The sequence below is a fragment of the Sapajus apella genome, unplaced genomic scaffold (assembly GCF_009761245.1).
Source record: "Sapajus apella isolate SASKATOON/1434 unplaced genomic scaffold, GSC_monkey_1.0 scaffold6, whole genome shotgun sequence".
NCBI classification, from domain to species: Eukaryota; Metazoa; Chordata; class Mammalia; order Primates; family Cebidae; genus Sapajus; species Sapajus apella.
Window position 1 is genome coordinate 31,024,505 of NW_022436946.1, and position 20,182 is coordinate 31,044,686.

Below are 20,182 nucleotides of genomic sequence, written 5' to 3' on the forward strand. Positions count from 1 at the left end.
GGGGAGCCAGATTATGCAGTTTTCATGGCCATCATAAAGACTCTGGCTTTAACACTGAGTGGCATGGGAAACCATCAGAGGGTTTTCAGCAGAGCAGTGACAGGATCCAACTTTCATTTTAAAAGGAATGCTTTGACTACTGTGTTCAATACAGAATGTAAGAGAGCAAGAGAAGAAACAATTATTTCAACAATTGAGGCAAGAAATTATGATGGCATGGACCTCCTGAGGCCATGGGGCTATGCAAAAGTTACATTCTAGATAAAATTCTGAAGATGAAAGCAACAGGAGCCACTTTTGCAGGGGGATGACTCTGGTGGGGAAACAATCAGGAGTTCATTTTGGATATATTTGAGATGTCTGCTAGCTATCTAAGTGGAGATACTGAATAGGCAGGATAAAAATTTGGAGACTGTCAGTGATATGTAAAGCCCTAAAAATAGATGGGCTTGCTCTAGGGAGATTTGAGCCCTCCAAAGATAAGAGGACAATAAGACAAAGAAACAAAGTAAGTTACAAAACAAGTGGCAAAATGAGGTAGGTGACCCAAAAGCCAAATGAAGAAACTATTTTAAGAAAGTGGTGTGAAAAGTACTAAACTACCTAAGTGAGGGTAACACTAGGAATTACCAGAGTGGCTGGCGATGGCTCTCGACTATAATCTCAGCATTTTGGGAGGCTGAGGTGGCTGGATCGCTTTAGGTCAGGAGTTCGAGACCAGCCTGGCAAACACGGTAAAACCCCATCTCTACTAAAAATACAAAAATGAGGGGGGTGTGGTGGCACATGCCTGTGATCCCAGCTACTTGGGAGGCTGAGGCACAAGAATTGCTTGAACCCAGGAGGTGGAGGTTGCAGTGAGCCGAGATTGTGCCACCACAAATCCAGCCTGGGCAACAGAATGAGACTGCCTCAAAAACAAAACAAACCCCCCCCCACACACACAAAAGGTTTTCATAAAATTTTAATTTCATATGTAATTGTACCACTACATATAATGCCCTTGATCCTAAGTGATATAAATTGGCATTTGTGGACTGGCATAAGAACACAGCCATTACTAATACACCTATTTTAGAAAATATCTACTATATACTGAGCATTAGTCCTGCCACTTCATACCTATTGTTTAAACCTCAACAGCTTTATCATATGAATCAAATTATCCCTACGCAAATAAGAAAGTTGAGACTCTGAGAGGTTAAGTAATCTGTGCAAATTCATACAGTTTGTACATCAAAGAATCAGAATCCAAGCTATGCCTCTGTAACTACAAACCCCGGGCTTCTTCCAAAAATCTAACTGGGAAGATCAATTCTTTCTAGCTCTGAATTAGCAGTGGAATAGGGAATTTATTTGCAGGGGAAGTGAGGGCAGAAGCAATGAAGAGATAATCTAGCTTAACAAGAACAGGCTGCAACTCAGGGAGCACTTGTACATTGATTTTTATGTTTATGGGATGCTTGCTATAGTTACTGAGTTTTACATGCTCAGTACTTTTATACATTGGCATAAGTTTCTTTTTTTTTTTTAAACCCAGCTTCCCAGCTTTCATGTCATTCCTCTGCCCCCTGTATTTGAGGGAGAAAGGGTAAGGTCAGATGTTTTACATAAGTTCTCAGTTGAAATTTGTTCGTTTATTTTAAAGGTAACTGATTGTTTTATTTAATCATGGTAACCATGATTAAATGATTTACCCAGCCTGAAAGTATTTCCATTTGTGGTGAGAGTGAGTGAATGAGGGAAGTCATCAAGGAAATTTTTAGCTAATTACACTACTTGGGAAGACCTGTGGTCTAGTGGAAAGTATCTAGGCTTTGGAATTAGAACAAGCTGAAGTTGGAAAGTATGAAGCACCATGCTTAATTTTAGTATATAAGTATTCAATTGAGAGTAGCTGTAATGAAGATGTAAACTTAAGAATGGCAGGATGGTCAATCAAAACTTGTATAGGCCATGGTTACCATCAAGCACATCCAGGGTCTTCTATCTCTCAAACATTAAAGCCTCAGCACCTCTCATTTTTAAAGGATGTTTTAACTCCTGATATAAGCCTTATATTAGAACCAAATTATCTTAAGACCAGATATTCCTCAAGGCTTTTTCTGAAGCAAAGCTACAGGGCAGCTCTAGGAGAGTGAATGTTTGGGGGCTATTAATAAAAGTATGAAAAATGGTGGCCAAACTCTGCTTTGAGACTTGAGACAAAGTAACTTATAAAGAAAATTCTTTTCAAAATATTCTATAATTTGGGCTGGATGCAGTGATTATAGTCACAAAACTTTGGGAGGCAGGAGTTTGAGACCAGCTTGGGCAACATGGCAATACTCCATTTCTACAAAAAATTAAATAATTAGCCCGATGTGGTGGCACATTGACCGTGGTCTCAGCTACTCAGGAGGCTGATTGAGATTGTAGGGAACTGTGTTTGCACCACTGCACTCCATCCAGCCTGAGTGACAGAGTGAGACCCTGTCTCATTTAAAAGAAAATTTTTTTCTATAGTTTAAGAACAGAATTTTTTTAAAAAAACTATAATATAAAAGTATGGAACCTATAAGAAGCCTTTGCTAAGTAAACCCAATTTCCTAAATCCACATAGCCTCTAGGTGGAGTACACAGGCATGGCACCTTTTTGAAAGATTCCTTTGCAGCTTTGGTATGACTCAGCTTAAAATATTTTTTAAAATACTAAATAGTAATGGTGCCTTGGAAGTGAAATATATCATTGGAAATAAGTATATTCTTGACACCAGTACTGTAAAACCCTGATGTGATTCAGCTGGTATCTGAATGGATCCCACTTAAAAATGGAACATGTTTTGGCTTCTATGAATGGCTGGTTTCATCTATAACGACATCCTGAGTCATCTATCTTCTTTGTTCAGAGCTGATTCCTAAAATGGAAGGCATCACTTGAGAAATACCTGTAATTTGAAGAACTTCTGGTGGTATATTTGAAGAACACTGTGGTATAATTTGGAATGGACTGACCAATGGTTTTTCTTTTGTCTGTTTTTATATGCAATTGGCAATAAAAAAGAAAAATTTACTGACTGTTGGGGGTGAAAAATGGGCCTGGTAGCGGCAATGCTTATATTAATAGCAGTATCATAAGAAAGTAATCAGATGACTTCAGAGTAATAAGAAAAATAACCCTTAATGTTGTCAATGGCCTATTTGAAATTATTTTAATAAATGAATTATCTTTTAAAATTTGCCCTATATGTGTATTTATGCTCTACATAGGTCTTAAAAAACAGGGGCACATGTTAAAGTAATAATTGTGATTACCTAAAGGAGTGAGATAGGGGAAGGCATTTAATACAGGGAACTGTTAACTTTATATATGCCTGTACAACTTTCTAGAAGTTTATTACAATGAATATATATTGTTTTTATAAAGTTAACGCCTCACATAAGATATATACATTTTAGAGATTAAAAACTAGTTTTTAAAATGAAAATTTTACATGCTATGATTAGCCAAATCATCTTCAATGCATTTTTAAAATATACTTCTAATTCAAAGATGTCCCTCATCGATGAAGTTAAACTTTTTCCCCTTCAAAACTGGCAAATTAAGCACTGAATTACTTTAGTAAAATAAAAACAAAGATAATTGTCCTTTTAGCTTTCTAAATATTACTACATATATTTTAAAATTCGTATTTTTAAGACCTTGGAACATACGTAGAAAAAATACCAAGAATTCTTGGACTAAGTATTTTACCTTAATTTCCTAGCCTACGTTTGTGTTTTATGTTCAGGGTGTGTTGTGTATCTGGATGTGGAGTTATTTTAGATTTCAACACGTTCTTGAAGAAAGTCTTCCTTCAGACTATTTAGAAGGCAAAGATTAAGTCCTGGAAATTATTAAAGTATCTAATTTCTGCTCTTAGGTTAAATGTAACTTCCTAGCTCAGCTCTTATTTCTCTTCCTGAGATTAGCTTTTCGTCATTAGGGGAAAGGAGTCCACGTTGGTTGGGGAGCCTGAGCGCCAGCATCCCGGCGCATCCCGGGCGCCAGCCGAGGAGGACCGGCCGAACAGGACCCGCGGCCCCCGGGGAACGCCGGCGCCCAGCCCGCGGCGCGGAGGGGCCGAGCCTGCGCCCGCCTCCCCTGCTGGTTGGTCGAGGGAGCCAGAAATCAGCGCGAGGACAGCCTCGCTCTCCTCCCTGAAGCGGCCGGGCATGGCCAGCCAGGAGTGTGAGGCGACTCCACTGTGAGCTCTGGAGAGTGACTACCTGCCTTTCGCCGGGGGCTGGAGGGCAGGCGGGCGGCGGGGCAAGAGGAGGCGCCGTGCGCCGGGTTCGCTGGCCCAATTCTCGACTCGGGGTAAGATGGCTCCGCTCCGAACTCGCCGGCGCCACTACACGCACAGCCTCTCCCTTCCCAGCCTCCGTGCCCGGGCCCGGAGGGTCGCGGAGGCTGGTGGTGGAGCCGGCCCCGCGCGATCCCCGGCGGCGCCGCGGGTGCGGGCGCGAGTGCGGGTCTCTGAGCTGCCCGCCAGCAGACAAAGCTGACAACATGGCTACCTCCGCTCCTCGGCTCAAACAAGTTCCTCGCAAGTTGAGCCCGGCAGGCGCCTGGGCTGCGGCGGAACGCCGCGCGCGCCTCGGCTGCCGTCGTCCATCAACTTCAAGTTTCCCTCCGCAGAGGAGCCCGCGGCCGCCCGGCGCCGAGCACGGCCGCCCAGTGCGAGGCCGGGCCCGGGAAACTTTCAACGTCTGCAGCCCGCAACTGACAGCCCGGGTGCGCGGGCGCCGCACTCACCTTCAGACAGGTCCTCGATGCACTCGAAGGTGATCTCGAACTGGAACGGGTTGTAGAAAGGAGAAGGATTATCCAGCACCACTACATTGTTCACCTGAACCTTTGCCATATTTTGAAAAAAACACAAACAATGGGAACTGGGGCTGGTTGCGGCACAATAAAGTCCAGCGCGCGGCCGCCCGGGAGAGCGCAGACCCCCGCCCCAGCGCCGGCCCGACGTCGTGCAGCGGCGACTTCAGAAACTTTTTTTTCCCCTCTTTTTATTTACACGGCAGCACTCCACAGTGTTTTGCAGCTTTCCTATTTCACTAAACTACAGCCCATTCTGCTCTGATAAGTAGCAGCGTTGCCCTCGATTGGCTGCACCCGAGCTCTGACCCTCCTCCTCCAGCGAGTGCCTCGGCAGCCAGCAAGATGGGCTCCCGCTCCCGGAATGGACTCGGAAACTTTAACTGCGGCTCCACCTGCTGGTGTGGATTAGGACAAAGGCGGAGAACAAAGTGAGTGGAATAAGGGCTGGGAGGCCCGCGCGGAGGCCGCCGCCGGCGGCGCGGAGAGAGGCGGCGGGGGCGTGGCCGCGGCGGGGAGGCGTGGCCGCGGCGAGAGGGCGCGATCCGGGCGACGCCCGCCCCTCGAGTTGGTTTCGTATGAGGTGTTTTGGCGTTTTTTGTTTTTTTGGTTTTTTGTTTTAACGCTTTTTTTTTTTTTTTTTTTTTTTAACATCAGTGTAACGGCTTTGCCAGCCTTGCGGAATTTAGCAGATGAGAGTCGGTGTTTACACTGGGCTAGGTTCAGCTTTCTGTGTATCGGGCAGTATTTGGAATAGAGAGAAAGATTAGCTGCAGTGGAAATAAATTGCATGTTAAAGACCGATGTCAGCTCGAAAGGAGCAAAGCCATTTTGGAAATCTAGCTCTTGGCCAGTATCTACTTTTGGGCACGACAGCGCCGTTAAGCAGACACAAAATGAAGGGCGAGGAATGATTTTCCACACACTGTGCGTGGAAAATCTAAATAGGTAACCTTTGGGCTTGCACCTGGGCGTCGTCTTCCGAGTCCAGATCTGAAAAGTCCTAGAATAAGGAAAGAATCACAAGAGATGTGATTAGTTATACCCCAGGTTACAGCCATTTGGAGAGCACAGAGAAAATGGAAGTGTCAGGAGACCAACAGGGCAACAAACATAACAGATGGGAAAAGAACACAAAGGCATAGCAAGACATTTGATCTTCAAAAAAATTTTTTTGACCTAAACCGTTAGTAAATAAAAATTTGTAGCACAGCAAGCAAATTCTGAGGAGCCCTTGCTTGCCTGTAACCAGTTCAGGTTGAACTGAGGAAAGGTTGATTCGTTTATGCGGCTTGACTACCATTGCAGGGAAAGAGGAAGCTTTAACATGTCTGTGAGCCTAAACCGTTTCTATTTAGTAAGTGATGTAAGGTTTGTTTTATTACCTGCTATCCATAAACCATCACTTTTTCCCTTAAATGTTGTGAATGAAACCACCAAACTTGGCCAAATTCAGAGAGAAAAATTCTTAAGTATCTGTTTTGGAAGAATTTTCTCTTAGTATAGTGCCCAGAATTTTGATTTGTCATTCTTTGGGCATTGTTCCTACTTAAGTAGGTGCCTTTTGATGAAACATTTTCATCTGATGGTCTTTTGAAAGTTAATGTGTGTTAGCTAATATTAGCCCCTCTTACATTTAGGAAAACCATGTTAGAGTGGGGAAGAGTTCCCTTTTTTGTCAGTGGTTTGAACAGTTAGATATAGGACCTACCAGAAAAGACTTCTTCAAACCCAGTTGTTTGTGACATTAGAGTATTGAGAGTCAAACCATGGGGATAGACGCAGATTTCTGTGACTGATAAACAATACACCCTTCATTCTTATTAGTGCTGGTCCTAACACTAGCTACGATAAAGTGGAAATTGCTGTATGCTGTAAGACACTTTCTATTTTATGTAAGATAAAATGACCATTTGTAGATTGAAACTCCTGTGAGACTAGTGTATGCAGTTGTCTGATTATTACAGGTACTCTTGAGAGTCTAGTTACTCTCATAAAAATGACATTTTGTGCTTGTTAAAATCAGGTGCATTTTGCAGTCTGACCTTAAGTGTTACAATGAGGTTAGTCATAAACTCACTTTTGGTGGATATGCAGCATGAAGGGAAGAACTGAACCGAGAAGATCTACCTGGATGCCACTAATTTGGCTTTAAAAAAATTTTTTTTTTTGTTTAACATGTCATATACAACAGTATTTAAGAAGAAAAAGCTCCCTGATATTTCACTGGAAGCTGCAAGAATTAGCTCCAGGCCTCTCATACTGCCTCTCCTGTCTTAACTCTTTTTTGTTTTTTTTTTTTTTTTTTGAGACGGAGTTTCGCTCTTGTTGCCCAGCCTGGAGTGGAGTGCAATGGCGTGATCTTGGCTCACAGCAACCGCTGCCTCCTGGGTTCAAGTGATTCTCCTGCCTCAGCCTCCTGAGTAGCTGGGATTACAGGCATGTGCCACCACGCCTGGCTAATTTTGTGTTTTTGGTAGAGACAGGGTTTCTCCATGTTGGTCAGGCTGGTCTTTAACCCCTGACCTCAAGTGATCTGCCCGCCTCAGCCTCCCAAAGTGCTGGGATTACAGGTGTGAGGCACTGCGCCCGGCCCTGTCTTAACTCTTTTATTACTGTTTGTCAAAAATATTAAAGGGTCTTTGAGTACTTTGTTCAATAGTTTCCTCACCATTGACAGAACCTTACAGGAGAGACTGAAAGGATTCCTGAGGTGTGCCCTGTCATATTTCTAATTTAACTGGTATGTTGTAGGAAAAAAAGAATTGTGACAGCATCTGTCTGGTTTCAGAGGCAATCAGTAGTACCTGTTGCTGAACAACTTTGGTAACTCCCAAACAGCTAATTGTACAACAGATGGGTCACTGTGACTGTCTTCCTTCATTAAGTAACCAAGGGGGTCCCATATAATGTTTGGAGGGCTGCATGGAATGTCATCCCCTTGTTACTTCTCACTGTGGGTTACTTGGGGCAAGGAAGGTTGGCTGAGAGAGATTTTATTGGCTCTAAGATGAACAAAGCCTAAACTAGTGCTTAGGGTAGAAATAAATGAAAATAATTGTTGTTTTAGACTGAATTATGTCCCCCCCAAATTCGTATGTTGAAGCACTAAGCTCTACTACCCTAGAATATGACTGTATTTGGAGATATGGCCTCTAAAGAGGTGATTAAGTTAAATGAGGTGGTTAGGGTGGACCCTTATCTAATCTCGATGGCATCCTCATACGGTGAAATTTGGATTTACAGAGAAGCACAAGGGTCATATGTGCACAGAGGAAATACAGCAAAAAGGTGGCCATTTGCAAGCCAAGCTAAGAGGCCTTAGAATAAGCCAAACCTGCCAACACCATGATCTTGAATTTTTAGCTTCCAGAATTGTGAGAAAATAAATTTCTATTGTTTAAGCCACCCAGTGTGTGATATTTTGTTATGGCAGCCCTAACAACCTAATATAGCTATAAGATTTTTTCCCCTCAGAATTAAGCCTGTTTGATAATCTAATCCAAATATTTAGTCAGTTCCTAAGCCCTTCCTGTGGGTGAAATGACATGGTCGTTTAGCCATGCCAGTAAGGGTGTGGCATATTCGGAGTGGTGTGCTGTTGCCATTCTTCAGAGGAAGTATACCACTGGGCATATAGATTGAATTCTGAAGATACAAGATGCAGCTTACTTGCATGGATTCAAGACTCCTCTACAGAGGAGTGAAACTTGATATCAAATTGAGGTCATACACAAAACAAGATGAAAGAGTGAATTTAAATATACTAGAATTAACTCAAAATGTGCCAAATTAAAATATATTACAACTAGGAATTAAATTGAGTGTCAGTCCCTGCAAAAGTTATAGGAATGGAAGTACTAACCTCTAGCTTTTGTTCAAATCTAGATTTCCACCTGGGGTAATTACACTATCACTGTGTTGAATTCTCTTCTCGTTTGCGTTATTGCCGCCAACTTAAAATTCTCACGTAAGGCTTGTTTTAATATGATCTTTAGTTAGTTTAAAAGGTTCCTTTTTATTTATTAGAAACAGGATGTCAAAGTTTAATGATAGTTTTAAATAAAAATTTCTGTATAAATGTAGACTGTAGAGACTTGATGGAGTTTATAGACATTTCTAAATGGAGTAAATTGTACCATAATGATTAAAATAATAATCCATTACATATATACAGAGAGCATTCGTTGTGTGAGATTTTTATGTTAGGCCCTGAGAAACAGTCAAAGACATACAAAGACCTTATGGTTGGTTCAGTAGGAAAGGTAACTAATCAAATAAGTATGATGCAGAATAGAAAGTGTTAGATGCAGTGGTAACCAGTTACATTAAAATAGGCAAAAGAAAAAGTGTTTTCTTGACCATTTATTAAAAACTTTAAAATACCTATGTTTTTGAGCCTCATAAACAGGAATGGTAGGAGGGTAAGATATCATCCCATATTACAAATGAGGATGCTGGTGCTCAGAAACCCATTCCTCTAATGGTTGTCCTAGTACCTTTGTACTCTCTACCATATCAGGTAAATTTTAAAGTGGACTTTATATGTAGAAAAATAGATTGGTATCATTTTCTGGAAGAACCCACAGGGTGGACGACACTCCAGTAATGACTTGATTAATGAACTCTTGGGGAAGAAAGCTCCATTAATAAGGTTGGTCCAGGTGCATACTGGGAGAGAGGAGACCCAGCCAAGGCAAAGCTGGGGGAGGCTCCCCACAGGGGCACCACACATGTCAATCCTCCTGTTGCAAAAAGCACCCCTTGAAAGGTATGGGGGATGGAACTATACATCCCGGGATGCATCCTTATGCTTTTTATAAGGTTTCCATGTCTGTTACATAGTGTACCCCCTCCCCATTCTCTGCTCCACCTCATTAATAAAAGTTGCACTGTTTTGTGTTCATTGCTACCCACCATTATGTTAGAAGTTTGTTGAAGATATAAGCTATACCTTATCCATAGCTGGACTATACTGTAAAACACCTTTTGGATAGCTATACGTGACATCAGTCAGCTTTCCAAAGCACCATAATTAAGTTTATTGACAATTTCATGGTGTTTATATCATTATGTTGTTTTTAACCAGAGAATATGAATGGAAATGCCTAATAATTATTTTCGGTTTCTTATACCTAGTTTTTTTTTTTTTTTTACCCCATATTTTCTTAGTCCTCTTATCAGTCAAGGTCCTTCTAAACTAATTTCCCCTTGAACTCAGTCTCTACTTGCAGCCCATCTTCCTTCGTGTTTTGCAATATATTCCATCCTTTTCCCTCTAACCCTCTACCACTCTCATTCATCAGAGTTTCACTTTTTAATACCAGGAGAAAATCAGTGATCAGTAGAGAGGACTCAAATCTTTAAAACATCTCTAGGCTAGACCACTGCTTGTACAAAGCCATTGCTAAGCATAGCAGCTTTTCTAGTTGGTTACTATAGAGACAAATGACATTAGGTGGAGTCACGCTTGGCAGAAGCTAGGCAAGTAGGCTTTGTGAGATTGGAGGCCTTAAATGCATGGTCATTTAGAAAGAGTCAAAAACCAGAAAGGATAGGGAGGGGAAACGTTTCACAAATGAGCTAATAGGTAATTAATTGGTAGATATTTGGTTGGCAGAATTTGTGCCTGCTAAGGCTTTGAATCCGGCATACAAAGAATCCACCTCCAAGCACCCCGTGGTATAATTACACAGTAATATTTTTTAGAAAACAGCTTTATTGAGATATAATTCACATAACATTTAATTCACTCATTTAAAGTATCTGAGTCAGTAGTTTTTAGAATATTTAAAGGTGTGCAGCCATCATCACAATCAGTTTTACTTTCATGATCTCAGAAAGATACTTTGTAACCTTTAGCACATCCCCCTCCCTGGCATGTCCTCCCAGCAGAAGGCAAGCACTGAATTACTTTCTGTCTCTATAGTTTTGCCTATTCTAGACATTTCATATAAATGGAATCTTACAATATGTAGTCTTTTAAGACCAGCATCTTTGAAGCATAACGTTTTTAATGCTCTCATTCATGTTATGTCATATATTGATGCTTTATTCCTTTTTATTACCCAATATTCCATTGTATGGATATACCACATTTTATTTATTTGTCAGTTGATGGACATCTGGGTTGTTTCCACTTTTTGGCTATTACGCACAATGCTGCTATTAACATTTGTGTACAGATTTTTGCATGGGACAAATGTTTTCATTTCTCTAGGTTTATGCTTAGAAGTGGAATTGCTGGGTCAGATGTTGTAACTCCTTTTGAGGAGCTACCAGACTTTTTAAAAGTGGCTATACCATTTTACGTTCCCACCAGCATTCCAATTTCTCCACATCCCCACCAACACTTGCTGTTATGTCTTTTTGATTGTAGCCATGGTGGTATATGAAGTAATATCTCGTTGTGGTTTTGGTTTATGTTTCCCTGATGGCCAAAGATGTTGAGCATCTTTCATATGCTTATCGGCCATATGCACATATTCTGTGGAGAATTGTCTATTCAGATCCTTAACTACTCCCCCTACCCCTTTTAAATACAGACGGAGTCTCACTCTGTTGCCCTGGCTGGACTCAAACTCCTGGGTTCAAGTGATCTTCCCACCTCAACCTCCTGAGTAGGTAGAACTACAGGAGCATGCCATCATGCCAGCTCTCTGCCTATTTTTAAAATTGGGTCATTTGTCTTTTTAATTATTGAGTTGTAAGAGTTCTTTATGTGTTCTACATACAAGCAGGTCTTTTGTCAAACACATGATTTGCAAAAAGTTTCTTGAATTCTTTGGATTATTTTGTAATTTTTTTGGTTGTGTCCTTTGTAGTGGAAAAGCTTTTTGTTTTAATGATGCCCATTTAATCTATTTTTGTTATGTTGGATTGTGCTTTTGATGTCATTTCTCAAAAACCATTGCCTAATCTAATGTCATGAAGATTTACACCTGAGTTTTCTTCTAAGAGTTTTATTCTTTTAGCACCTTACATTTGGGTCTTTGATCAAGTTTGAATTAATTTTTGTATATGGTTCGAAGGGGTCCAAGTTCATATTTTTGCATGTGCTTGTCTAGTTTCCCAGCAGCATCTATTGAAAAGACTATTTTCCTAACGAACTGGCTTGAAACCCTTCTCAAAATGAATTGACCTTAAATGTATGGATCTATTTCTGGACAGTCAATTCTGTTCTGTTGATCTATGTCTTTATACCATTGCTACATTGTCTTGATAACTTTAGGTTTGTGTAGTATGTTTTGAAATCAGGAAGTGTGAGTCCTCCAGCCTTGTTCTTCTTTTTCAATATTGACTATTTGGCATCCCTTGAATTTCCATATGAATTTTAGGATCACTCTATCAATTCTGCAAAGAAGCTACCTGGGATTGTGATAGGGATTGAATTGAATCTGTACATCTCTTTGGGGAATATTGCCATCTTCATGATATTGGCCTTCCAATCAGTAAACATGAAATGTCTTCATTTATTTAGTTTGCCTTTAATTTCTTTAAACAATTCTTTCTTTCCCTCCTGCCTCCCTGCCTGCCTCCCTCCTTGCCTGCCTCTCTCTCTCCCTGCCTGCCTCTCTCTCTCCCTGCCTGCCTCTCTCTCTCCCTGCCTGCCTCTCTCTCTCTCTCTCTCTCCCCCCCCCCCCTTTCTTTCTTTTTTTGAGATAGTATCTTGCTCTTTTTCAGGCTAGAGCACAGTAACACAATGATAGCATTGGGCAGGAGTCCCTCCATCTCCCCTCCCCCCTTTCCCCCTCTCCTTCTCCCTCCTTCCTTCCCCTCCTTCCCTTCCTTCCTTCCTTCCCTTTCTTTCTTTTTTTTTGAGATAGGATCTTGCTCTGTTTTTCAGGCTGGAGCACAGTAACACAATGACAGCTCACTGTAGCCTTGAACTTCTGGGCACAGGCAATCCCCCAACATCAGCCTTCCAAGTAGCTAGGACTATAGGTGTGTGCCACCACACCTGGCAAATTTAAAAAAATTTTTTGTATATGTTACTGATATGATTGTATTCCTATCTGCCATTTTACTTTCTGTCTTCTGTAGGTCTCAAGTCTTGTTTTTGTTAATTCCCTTTTTACTACTTTCCTCTGTATCTAATGAATATTTTCTAGTATAGCATTTTTTATTTCTTTAATGATTTTTCTCTATTTTTGTTATGATTTCCTTAGTGGTTGTTATAGGGCTTACTTAATGTATCACACTGTTTCAGATGTAGACTTATTTAATTTTAGTGAGATACAGAAATGTTACCCCTGTGCAATTCTATACCATTTTTCTCTTTTTATGCTATAATTGTTATACATATTTTATCTATATATGTTACAAACACAAAAATACATTGGTATAATTATTGTTTTATGTAATTTTATACCTTTTGAAGAGGCAGAAAAGAAGGAAGAGCAAGAGTTTGTTATATTAACTTTCTTAATTACTATTTCTGGTTCTCTTCATTTGTTCTTGTAGATTTGAGTTACCATCTGGAGTCATTTCCTTAATCCAATATAGCTTTCTTTCCACCTGCATTCTTTTGCTGTTACTGCCAAATATATTGCATTTCTGTATGTTATAGGCCCAACAATACACTTATGTACTTTTTTTATACAATTGCTTTTTAAATCAGTTTAGAAAAGAGATGTGTCTCTAATGTTTTTTTTCTAGTGACATAATTACCCTTGCCAGTGCTCATTCTTTTTTCAATTTGAGTTATCACCCAGAGAGATTTGGTTCAGTTTGAAGAACCTCCTTTAGTAATTCTTTTAAGGCATGTCTGCTAGCTACTAATGATGCTCTCAGTTTTTGTTTATCTGGGAATGTCTTTATTTTTCTTAATTTTTGAAAGATAGTTTTGCTGAACTCTGGGTTGGATTTTTTTTTTTCTTTCAGCACGTTGAATATATAATTCCACTGCCCCTGGCCTCCACTGTTTCTGATGAGAAGTCAGCTCGTAATTTTATTATGGCTCCCTCATAAGTGAAGAGTTGTTCTCATATTGATTTAAAATTTTCAGCATTTCTATGATTTATAGATGCAGATTTTTTAAAACATATGTCCTACTTGGACTTTGCTGTGCTTCTTGAATGTATGGTTTAATGTTTTTCATCAAATTTGGAGAGTTTTCAGTCATTTTTTCTAACATTTTTTTCTGCTCCTCTCTTAGTTTCCCTCCTTCTGGTATTCCCATTATGTGTATATTGTTCTGATTAAAGGTATATAGCATTTCTCTGACGCTCTCCTCATTTTTTATCTTGCCCTTTACCTCTGTTCTTTGGACTGCATAATTTCAACTGATCTATCTTAAAGTTTGCAGCCTCTTTCTTCTGCACTCAGGTTTACTCTTGAGCCATCTAGTGAATTTTTTGTTTCCTTTATTGTAATTTCAAATCCAGAATTCTTACTTGGTTTTTAAAAATTCTTTTTATCTCTTCATTGATATTCTCTACTTGTTGAGACATTGTCATCATATCTTTTTTTTTCCTTCACCTTTAAGCACATTTAAAATGGCTACTTTGAAGTCTTTGACCATTAAATTTAACATCTGGATCCTCTCACAGGCAGCTTCTGTTGTCTGCTTTTTCTCCCTGTGTGTGGGCCACATTTTTTTGTTTCTTCGCACCTCTTATACTTTTTTGTTAAAAACTGGATATTTTAATTTAATGTATTATACCAGTTCTTTATATTAATGCTCCTCCTCCCTCCCCAGGCCTTGTTTTTTGTCCTTTTTATATTGTTGTTTGTTTAGTAACTTGGCTAGGTTATTTTTGTGATGTCTCTGATGTTACTCCTCAGAGGCAATAGCCTTTACATGTGTACAGTCACCCTTAGGATGATAATTTTAACCAACCTTTCTTTGACTCTCTCCTTGATCTCTCTGTTAAGCTATCTGCACTGTTTAGTATCATACTCAGCTGGTAGGCTCTAATTGTTGATTGCTCTATTCTTTTTGGCAATACCCTGGGGATAAGTTGCTCAGCATTCTGGTCCAGTTAAATTTGGGCAGGGATACTTTTTGAGTCCAGTGTTTGTGGTTTGTTCTGACCCCAAAAGTTTTTTTGTTGGCTCTTTTCCTGGTTCTCTAAGATAAACTAGCTGCCTATGGTTTAGCATATAGCTATAATAGAGCTACCAGCCTTTTATTACTTGCTACCAAAATATCCATTAGGCTTGAACTTCCCTGCACTTTGTTCCAAATAAAGTCAGTTTCTTGGGGGGTAAGATTCAGATTTCCCTGTTTTTGTGGACTCGCTCTCCCCCTGGTCAGACTCTGCGCCACTGCTCCAGCCAGTGGGTGGAAATGGTAGCCTCTGCCTTTATTGGCTTTGTCTTTCCAGGTGTGGAACCTTTGCCTTATGAGTGAGCTGGATTGAAGGCAGTTGGGGTCCCCAGGATTCTTTGTCTGTCACACCTTGGGTAGATCCTCTACTCTGTGCTTTGGGATTGGGTGGAGGAAGATCCTGACCTCTTGGCCACAGTCACCAGGAATTTAGCCAGTGTACCTCAGAGGTGGAGGGGATAAGTAATGCCTTCTACCCTTCCTGGTGAGATATCTTATCCCTTGATTAACAGCTCATAGGGAGCCCCTCTTCTTGACCACACTCACCTGTAGTGAAGCCTCTATCCAGCTAAGCAGGGAGAGAAGGGGAGAAGCAGGAAGCAGGTCATGATTTAAGTGTCATAGACTCTCACTATTCTTACCAAGTTTTAGATTTCAATGAATAAATGTTTCTTTACTGTATGCCCTTAGATTCTCCTTAGTCTATAAATGGTTGGATTTTAAAAAACAATTTTCACCAGCTATACTTGCTTTAGTCAGGAGCATGTCCATGGAGGTCCTCACACTGCCATTGCAGAAGTGAAACCTCTGCAGTGATGTTTTTAACCCTCTTTTCACTGTTCAGTTTTTCTAAGTACAGTCGTTACTACTGGTTTGCTAGTAGTCTCTGGTGCCACTTTTCCTCCCTTAGTGATTTTAATGAAGCTTTATTTGAATGGCCACTAGTTTCATGTCCTCATAGAGAAAATGTAATGCTTATACAATAAATTCTGCGCATTGACTCACTGTTTTACCACAGGATACAAAGAAACTGAAAGTCAACAGAAGACGAGTGCTGTTTTTTTGAAGGGTGTATATAAATATGTATTGACTGAAGGTACTAGTTGGGAAGTGGAAAGTTTCACGGAGGAAGGAAACATTCTTATCTAGATAGGAAGGCAGGATTGAAAAAGGTGGGGCTCAGGAAAGTTAGGGTGTATAAACTGAACATTATAAAATTACAATTAATCCTTGGTTGACATAGTACTTCAGTGCGTTATGCTTACTTCTTTAATGCATACAGTAGTTCATCCGGGGTTTTGCTTTCCATGGTTCCAGTTTCCCATAGTCAACCACTGTCTGAAAATAGATGAATACAGTACAGTAAGATACCTTGAGAGAGACCACATTCACATAACTTTTATTGCAGTATATTGTTACAGTTGTTCTACTTATTAGTTATGTTTTGTTAATCTCTGACTGTGCCTAATTTATAAATTACTTCGTCATAGGCATGTATATATAGGAAAAACATAGTGTATATAGGGTTCAGTACTATTCACACTTTCAGGCATGTACTGGGGGTCTTGGAACATATCCCCTATGGATAAGGAGAGACTACTATACTTTGATATCACTAATAAATGTTTTCTGAATTGTTGAACACAGGAATCCTCTACAAGAAGAGAGAATGAATTGGTACTCATCCCTTTGCCCCATTTGCCTTCAACTCACCTCCCTATTCCAGTACTAAAAACCCAAATTTTAAAAGGAAAGACATCTTAGATGTGATCACCTTTTAATATTAGAAGTACTATTTCTTTCCCTCTTCTTGCTTCTCATAAGTAAGACAGAGACAAAGAGACTACTTTGTTTTCCTTCTATCTTTGGCATCAGGGAATTAACAAAAGTGGGAAGAAATACTTAGGTGTCTTAGTTTTTAATTACCTTTGCCACAGATTTCAGGGAATGGCTGAAAGGCCTTTCTGTACTGCTATGAGTCATAGATTTAGAAGGAATTTTAGAACCTTTAGTCCTTTATAGACAGTTACCTACTCATTGCATAAATACCTTTTTACACTATCTCTGACAAGTGGACATTCGACTTTTACTTAGTGACTTTGATGAAAATTCACTATTTTGTAAAGCAGCTCATTCCTCTTTAAACACCTCGAGTTTCCAACAGTTCCTTGTAAATTTCTACATGTTAGCTAGTCTCCATTAATTTCTTTCGAAGCTGCTCCAAATTTATCTGATTCCTCTTCCATAGGATAGTTTTCTGAGTATATAAAAAATTTGATTCTCTGTATCTTTTTTGTTAGGCTAAACAGACCCAGTATTACATGGTATTATTTGCATGTACTTTATTATCCCATTGCCTTTTTTTCTTTTTTTTTGAGATGGAGTCTTGCACAGTCGCCCAGGCTGTAGTACAGTGGCACAATCTCACCTCACTGAAATCTCCACCTCCTGGGTTCAAGCAGTTCTCCTGCTTCAGCCTCCCAAGTAGCTGGAACTACAGGCACACGCCACCATGCCCAGCTAATTTTTTTTTTTTTTTGTATTTTTAATAGAGATGGGGTTTCACCATGTTGCCCAGGATGGTCTCAATCTCCTGACCTTGTTATCTGCCCGCTTTGGCCTCCCAAAGTGCTGGGATTACAGGTGTGAGCCACTGCACCCAGCCTCCCATTGCCTGCCTCCCTCCCTTCCTTCCTTCCTTCCTCCCTTCCTTTCTTTCTGTCTCTCGTCTCTCTTTCTTTCTTTTCTCCCTTCCCTCCCTTCTTTTTTTTTCTTACATCTTCTTACATTCCTTTATTTCTATCTTCTTTTGTGTTTTTTGTTTGTTTTGTTTTGTTTTTGAGGCAGAGTCTTGCTCTGTCGCTAGGCTGGAATACAGTGGTATGATCTTGGCTCACTGCAACCTCCACCTCTTGGGCCCAAATGATTCTCCTAACTCAGCCTCCTAAGTAGCCGGGACGATAGGCATGCGCCACTATGCCCAGCTAATTTTTGTATTTTTAGTAGAGACAGGGTTTTGCCGTGATGCCTAGGCTGGTCTTAAATGCCTGAGCTCAAGCAGTCCACCCACCTCAGCCTCCCAAAGTGCTGGGTTTATAGCCGTGAGCCACCATGCCCAGCGTCTTTGGTATTAAATATATATTTTGTAGTGTATCATTTTAATACCCTTCTTGTTTCTTATATATTTAAAGATATTTTCTAAATGGTTGCCTTGGGGGGTATTACCCAAATGTTGTTTATTACCAACTTTTAAATTTAAAGCAGTTTAATTCAGATTAATGCCAATTCAATTCTGACAGTGCAAAAAAAATTGTTACAATATAAATTACATCTTCAAATGTTGTAAGCCAGTCAACACATTTTATAATTTGTGCTTATACAATTTTAAATCAGATAGAAGAAGAAAGGTTGCAAACAAAATACAGTTATGCTGTCTTTCATACTTACCTATATAGTTATCTTTAATGGTGCATTTTATTTCTTCATGTAGAGTTGAGTTACTGTCTTAGTGTTTTTTCATTTCAGCCTGAAAGACTCACATAGTATTTATTTTAGGATAGGTCTGTTAGCATTAATTTTTTACCTTTTTTTAAAACTTGACAATTAAATTGTAGACTATTTTTGATCAGTATTATCTTTTAATATTCTCTCCATGTTGTGTTTAACTGTACAATACTTTGCTTTCTTTTTGTTTTTCTGTTTTGAGGCAGGGTCTTGCTCTGTCACCCAGGCTGGAGTTCAGTAGTGTGATCATAGCTCACTGCAGCCTGGTACTCCTGGGCTCAAGTAGTCTCTTGCCTTAGTCTCCCAAATAGCTAGGATTACAGTCATGTGCTACCATGCCTTGCTAATTTTTTAAATTTTTGTAGAGACAAACTCTTACTCTGTTGCCCAGGCTTGTCTTGAATTCCTGGCCTCAACTAATCCCTCCATCTTAGCCTCCTAAAGTGTTGGGATTACAGGTGTGAGCCACCGTGCCAGGCCCAGTACTTTGTTTTTTAATCATTATGCATTATTCCACAGTCTGAATATACTACACTTTATTCATCTATTCTGTTGATAGCCTTTTCAGTTGTTTCCAGGTTTAACTATTATGAAGAATTTTGTTATGAGCACTCTTCTACCTATCTGTCTCCTGGTGCAGATGATCACAAATGTCTGTATGGAACAGACGTAGCAGTGAAATTTCTGAGGTACATGAGTATGTATAACTGCAACTTTTGTAGATATTGCCAAACTCTTCCAAAGTAGTTGTGTCAGTTACCATTCCCATTAGTAGCACATGCGAGTTTACTTTGCCTCACAACCTTGCCAGTACTGGCACTGTCAGATTTTTAAATACTTAATCATACTTGTGGGTGTGTAATGGCAGCACTTGTAGTTTTAATTAGAAATTTCCTTATTATTTGTGAGGTTGAGCACTTTTTCATGTGTTTATTATTAGGATTTTCTCTTTCATGAAATACCTATTTTAAGTCCATTCCCCATTTTTCTATTAGGTTGTCTTTCTCTTATTAGTTTTGGCTAGGTTAGATACTACTGAGTAACAGACCACTTCAGAACTTAGCAACTTATTTTGTTTACAGATCTGCAAGTTGGCAGTTTGGGCAGGGTTTTTTTGTTCCATGTGCATCAGTTGTGACAGCTCAACTAGGGACGGGAAGATCCACTTTCAAAATAGCTACTTGTATGGTTGGCACATGGGTGCTGGCTGTAGGTTCAGAGCTCACCCAGGGCTGTGGGTCCTTGGTCCTCACTTTTATCCACACAGGCCTCCCTGTAGGTTGCTTAGACTTCTTTACAACATAGTGGCTGGGCTCCAAAATCTAGCATTCCAAGAAAACAAGTCAGAAATGTATGACATTTTAACGACCTAGCCTTGAAAACCACATGACGTTGCTTTCGCCATACTTTGTGGGTCAAGGCAGTCACAAAGCTCTGCCCTGATTCAAGGGGAGGGATATGTTGAACATATTTTCATGTGCTTATTTGCCATATGTATATTTTCTTTTGTGAAAGGACTGTTCAAATTTTTTGCTCAGTTTTTTCAGTGAGGTTTTGTTTAATTCTTGCTGATTTTTGCAAATTTTTTAATATATTTGTGTATGAGTCCTTTATCAGATATAGGATTTGCAAATATTTTCTCTCAGTCTGTTGCTTATCTTTCACATTTTCTTAACATTGTAGAAGAACAAACATTTTTAACTTTGGCGAGGATCACCTTATAATTTTTCTTTGCATACTGTGCTTTTGATGTCATACGTAAGGTATCTTTGCCCAACTCA

At 39.9% G+C, this 20,182-nt stretch overlaps 2 protein-coding genes across 11 annotated transcripts in view; one reads left to right on the forward strand and one right to left on the reverse strand.

Annotated features, from left to right (window-relative positions):
- Positions 1 to 5,260, reverse strand: part of ASF1A (anti-silencing function 1A histone chaperone) — a 15,488-nt gene extending 10,228 nt beyond the window's left edge. The window contains exon 1 of the mRNA XM_032274941.1: positions 4,778 to 5,260. Coding sequence (XP_032130832.1) covers positions 4,778 to 4,886 — 109 coding nt within the window. The 5' untranslated portion in view covers positions 4,887 to 5,260. The remainder of the gene's footprint in view (positions 1 to 4,777) is intronic.
- MCM9 (minichromosome maintenance 9 homologous recombination repair factor) overlaps positions 1 to 20,182 on the forward strand; it is a 157,134-nt gene that overhangs the window by 40,919 nt on the left and 96,033 nt on the right. For 2 of the 10 annotated variants that reach the window (XM_032274939.1, XM_032274940.1), the window contains exon 8: positions 2,889 to 4,784. The exons of the other annotated variants lie outside the window; for them this stretch is intronic. In XM_032274939.1, coding sequence (XP_032130830.1) covers positions 2,889 to 2,901 — 13 coding nt within the window. In that variant the 3' untranslated portion in view covers positions 2,902 to 4,784. Of the gene's footprint in view, positions 1 to 2,888; positions 4,785 to 20,182 lie in introns of those variants that run through there. 10 annotated transcript variants of the gene reach the window in all.